Raw genomic sequence first — 4665 nt, 5'->3', positions numbered from 1 at the left:
GACGGAGGAGCTGAGATCACCAGGCTGCAGGTGCCCACAGGACAAGGCCTATCCCACCCAGAGGTTCATCGAGGGGGTGTTCACCCTTCATCTGCCATCATCCCTGAGTCCCGCAGCAGGGGGAGGTCAGAGGAATCATCTGAATGGCTTTCTCAGAGCAGCCAGCTTGTTCTAGACCGTTAGCTCCGCCCCTGGGGTGGAAGAGCGGTTCTGAGTAAAATTTTCTCCCCTCTTACGTCTGCCTTCTGGTTGTTTCCTTTGCAGCCGAGTAGGCCCAGAGCACGGCTGGAGGGAGGAAGCCTGTGATGGGAGCCCGCCCAGAGGCCCCCCGCCTGTGCCGGGCCCCCTGGCTCCTGGGATTCACCAGCCTCCTCCTCAGTGAGTGTCCGGGGTCCCTGGGCGGGAGGCCGCTGTGCGGGGCAGGGACGGGGGCTCCTGTGGGTCTGATGTCTGTGGGGAAGGACCTGACACCACCTCTGTTGGAGGGCACGTGCGGGGCCTCTGGTTTCCAGCTCAGGGCAGAAGGGAAAGAGGACAATGAGCGTTTGGCTGTGGTGAAGCCAGGCCAGGGTCCCAGGAGCCCTCACAGGGTCACACGTGCTGGTCACAGCATCTGGTCTCCTGGATTGGATTCCTGGGGCTGTGGAACAAGATCCTACAGACCTGGCAGCTGAAAACACATCAAGTTGTTGTCTCACAGTCCTGGAGGCTGAGGGTCCAAAATTAAGTTTCTGGACAGTGTCTGATGTGAGGGATGGAGAGCCGTGCCGTGGGGACCCATGGCATTCGTGTTCTGATTGTCTTTGAGGGACTGGTGGCCGTGTCCCCTGCCGTCTCCGTGCACCTGGTCTGTGCCGTGTCGGGGTGGGTCCTGCACCCAGGGCACGTGTCTGCCCCGACCTCGTCCTGCACTGGGGGGTCAGAGGACGGTGACCTCTGGAGGGAAGGGAGGGAGGAGGGGCCAGCAGGGGGCTGAGGACTGAATCCCTGTCACTCTCTTGGCTGGCCCAGGGCAGGGACATGTGACCACCATCCCCCTGATGCAGGTGCTGAGGGCCTGTGGCCTGAGGGCTAAGGGGTGCTGGGCCTGGGGTGGGGCCCCAGATCTCTGAGGGAAGCCAGAGGGATTGGGGTGAAGGCCTGTCATGCAGCCTCACTGAGCCAGAATCGGGCCTGCCCAGGAGGGTCTGGGACCCACCTCCATCAGTGCCATCACCGTCACCTGATGCTGGGTCCCCTACTGTCCCCTGGGGTCCTGAAACTCACCATGTGGGCTCCCAGTCTGTGTAGGACAGGACCTGAGGTGACTACACTGGATCTGATTCCCAGGGCTTCTCCGACTGAAATCTAGGTCTGTATGGAGCTGAAGGAGCTCAAGGCCAATGGGGATGTTGAGGTTCCCCTTCATCTCTGTGCTTGAGGATGGAGAGTAGATCCTGGGGCTGGACTGAGGCCTCCCTCCTCATGGATGTTTGCCTGAGGCTGCCCTCCATCCCAGCCACATGGGTGTCCCCACATCGCAGCCCCTACATGGCAGCAGGCTCTTCTCAGCAGTGAAGGTCAGGGTGTGAGCGAGACAGAAGTCACACTCCTGTGAGACCTGCTGTCACTGAGTGATGTCCATCACTGTAGCTGAACTCCGCTCCTCAGAGCAAGTCACAGGGTGCGGCCCACACAGCAGGGCCAGGGCTCCCATGGCATGTGGGCAGTGGGGCCTCTGCAGCCACGGAGGAAGCTCCTCCTACACTTGTGCACTTGCCATTGACCCAAATGTGCTCAGTGCTTTCCATCCTTGATGTCATCGCACTCATCCTCTCAGCATCAGGCGATGAGGATACTTGGGTGAGCAGTTCAGGTCTGTGTTCAAGGGGCCATCCCAGTAAGACCAGGACTCAATTCCAGCCTGGCACCATGTTCATGCTCTGTCCTGACCCCTGGAGTCAAGGGATCCACTGGGTGGAGTTCATTACCACGATGGGGTCTATGGTTTTCTCCTTGTTCTTAATGAAACATCCTCACACTTTGTGTTTCCAATGCCCTAGGCGCCTTCAGCACTGGGGTCAGGAGCTCTGGGGCCCGTGGATCTGGAGTGGAGGATTCCAGAAACCTAGTTTCCCTGAAGAGAACTCAAGGCGGTTCTGTGGTGTTTCATGTGACCAGAAGTCCAGAAGTACCTCCTGAAGCCAAGCTGGAGAAGATTTCTTGGGCCGTTAAAAACGAGTCAAACTACATACTCCTCCTGCACGTGTCTCCTGGGGTGGATGTTCCAGAATGGGTCAACCCCCAGGACAAGTTCAAGGAGAGGCTCCGTGTGCCCAACACAACGACCCTGAGGATTGACAAGCTGACCCTCGAGGACAGTGGGTGGTACCGGGCTCGATGCTCCTTCAGCACAGGGATAGAAAATGCCCAGTATTTCCACCTCAGTGTCTGCGGTACGTGGTGGCCCCTCCCCCAGGACGTGCTTACCCCCTGCTTTGGTCCCTGGGAGTGTCCATGGGCCCCTTGCAGGATCCCTTCCAGACCCCAGACTTCAGGCTCTGCTTCTCCCCTGAAATCAGAAGCAGCGTGTTCAGCACGAGTGGAGGCGGGGCTGAGACTCCCAGCAGGGGTGGATCCCTCGGTGCTTCAGGACAGAAAAGGGACACATGGGGAGGTGGGGGTTTGCGGGAACCCTTACTGTGCTCTCGGGACACGTGTCCTTAACTGGTGTGGTGGCGGCTGTTGCTGCTGTCACGGATGGACCCACAGGTGTCTTAGTGCAGCCCCACCCGCGTGTGCACCTGTGTGTGGGGCAGGGTCAGACCCGGGGCCACCACGATGAAGGTCAGGTGTTTGCAGGACTGTGCTGCTTACTTGAGGCTCCAGGGGATGATTCACGTCTTTCCTGTCCCACCTTGTAGTGGTGGCTGTGTCCTTGGCTGGTGGCCCCTTCCTGCACTTGCAAAGCTAGTCCTGGTGGGCTGAGTCCTTCTGAACCGGCATCAGTTCCCTCTCCTCCTCCGTCAATATGTGAGGACCCTGTGATCCCATTGGGCTCCCCCAAGGATCTAGATCTTCCCTAGTTTAAGGTCAGCTGGTTCAGTCTCAGTTCCCCCTTGACAGGGACCCTAAGACACTTGCATGCTCTGTGGGTTAGCAAGTGGTCATCTTTGGGGACACTGGTCACAGGCACGGTCACAACCCACGTGGGGTCCTCCCACCCTGTCCCCTCCTCCTTCTCAGCACCAGCCCAAGGCCACCCCCACTCCCAGACTCCCCGGTGCAGCTCTGAACCTCCAGGGATGCAGGAGATGTTCACAGGGCGGCCCTTCCTCAGACACGCAGTCAGCACCTCTCTCTGTCTCTATCTCTGACCCCCCTGTGGAGGGAGACATCCTGCTCCGGGGAGAGCGGCTCCTGCAGCCTCAGATCTGTGAGGTTCCCAGAGGGCCTGTCAGCCTGTCCCTTTTCCCGCGTGTGGACGCAGGTTCATGTATGTTTAAGCACGCATGGGTGTCCATTCCTCACGGCCCCACTGCGCCCCCAATAGCGGCCTCTTCTGTTGGGAAGCTCAGGACATTTTCTAGGAGCCCAGAGCTGCCAGGTGGCCTTCTGCACCTCAGGCCAAGCGGTCCCGGCCAACATCGGAGCAGGAGGAGGGGGACCTGAGGCCAAAACAAGACATATCCCTCTGTCCCTGACTCTGTGTTTTCCAGAAGACACGTCACTGTAGTAGAATTACTGGGCTCTGGCAGGCGGGGTCACGAAAGTAATTTTTCCTGGGAGATTTTCAGACGTGCTCAGTCTAGTGGAATCACATGGGGCTTCACTCAGTGGACTTGCTGTATATTTGGGGCAAGTCTGTCTTATCTGTAAAATGGACTCACCGTCCCAATGGGGAGGAGCCAGGGCGTCAGTAGATTCCGCACGAGGAAGCAGGAGTGTGATGCTCTCCACTCACGGGACACCCTGTCCTTTGTCCCTCCTGCCCCAGAGCCCGTGCCCCGTCCCCAGGTCCTGGCCAAGGTTCTGTCCCTCACACGAGACTGGTGCAATGTCACCCTGGAGTGCCACACCCCGGGAGCCACAGGGGCCGTGAGCGTGTCCTGGGAGAGTAAGGGCCTCCCCAGGGAGCTGGAGCAGAGAGGGGCCCCAGGACCGGCCCCCAAGCCCTGGACCCTGGCTCTGAACCTGCCCCTGAGCCAGCCCAGCCCCAGCGTCACCTGTGTGGTCAGCAGCCCGGTGGACCAGAAAACTGCCACCCGGGACCTCGGGGAAGTGTGTGTCCACGGTGAGTGTTCCTGCCTGAGGGGAGGGGACTCCCGGGGCTCAGGTTCCCCTGGTGAGGGTTCCGTGTTCTGTCCCCCATGTTTATGTCACCACCTGCCCCCTGTCACCCCATCCAGGAGGCTGGCAGGTGCATCCAACTTGGTTCTGCTATTCTAATGTGTGTCTCCCACTTGTCTGCACCCCTCACCCCTGCTGCTCCAGGCAGCCCCCCTTGCATACCTCTCCCCTCCCTCATCCCTCAGTCCTTGTGAGTCCCGGGAGGTTTTCAGGAAAGCGAGTAGGGGTGAGTCAGTGGTCTGCGGCTCCTGAGGGAGGCTCCCCAGCCGCTGCCTGCAGGGCTCAGGGCTCGGGGCTCCTGTGCCCGGTTCTGGTCTCAGGGACACACGTCCCCCC

General features: G+C 59.9%; 1 protein-coding gene across 3 annotated transcripts in view; it reads left to right on the top strand.

Annotated features, from left to right (window-relative positions):
- The first annotated feature begins 250 nt into the window (after positions 1–250).
- LOC144216329 (CD48 antigen-like) overlaps positions 251–4665 on the top strand; it is a 7642-nt gene continuing 3227 nt past the window's right edge. For 2 of the 3 annotated variants that reach the window (XM_077745652.1, XM_077745653.1), the window contains exons 1-3: positions 251–378; positions 2043–2435; positions 3977–4273. In XM_077745652.1, the coding sequence (XP_077601778.1) occupies positions 306–378; positions 2043–2435; positions 3977–4273 (763 nt within the window). In that variant the 5' untranslated portion in view covers positions 251–305. The remainder of the gene's footprint in view (positions 379–2042; positions 2436–3976; positions 4274–4665) is intronic. The other variant, XM_077745654.1, reaches the window with a different exon arrangement.

Source organism: Crocuta crocuta, unplaced genomic scaffold (assembly GCF_008692635.1).
Source record: "Crocuta crocuta isolate KB4526 unplaced genomic scaffold, BGI_CrCroc_1.0 scaffold1098, whole genome shotgun sequence".
Classification (NCBI taxonomy): domain Eukaryota; kingdom Metazoa; phylum Chordata; class Mammalia; order Carnivora; family Hyaenidae; genus Crocuta; species Crocuta crocuta.
Note: the sequence above shows the minus strand (reverse complement) of the source record. Positions and strands in the feature narration are given on the sequence as shown.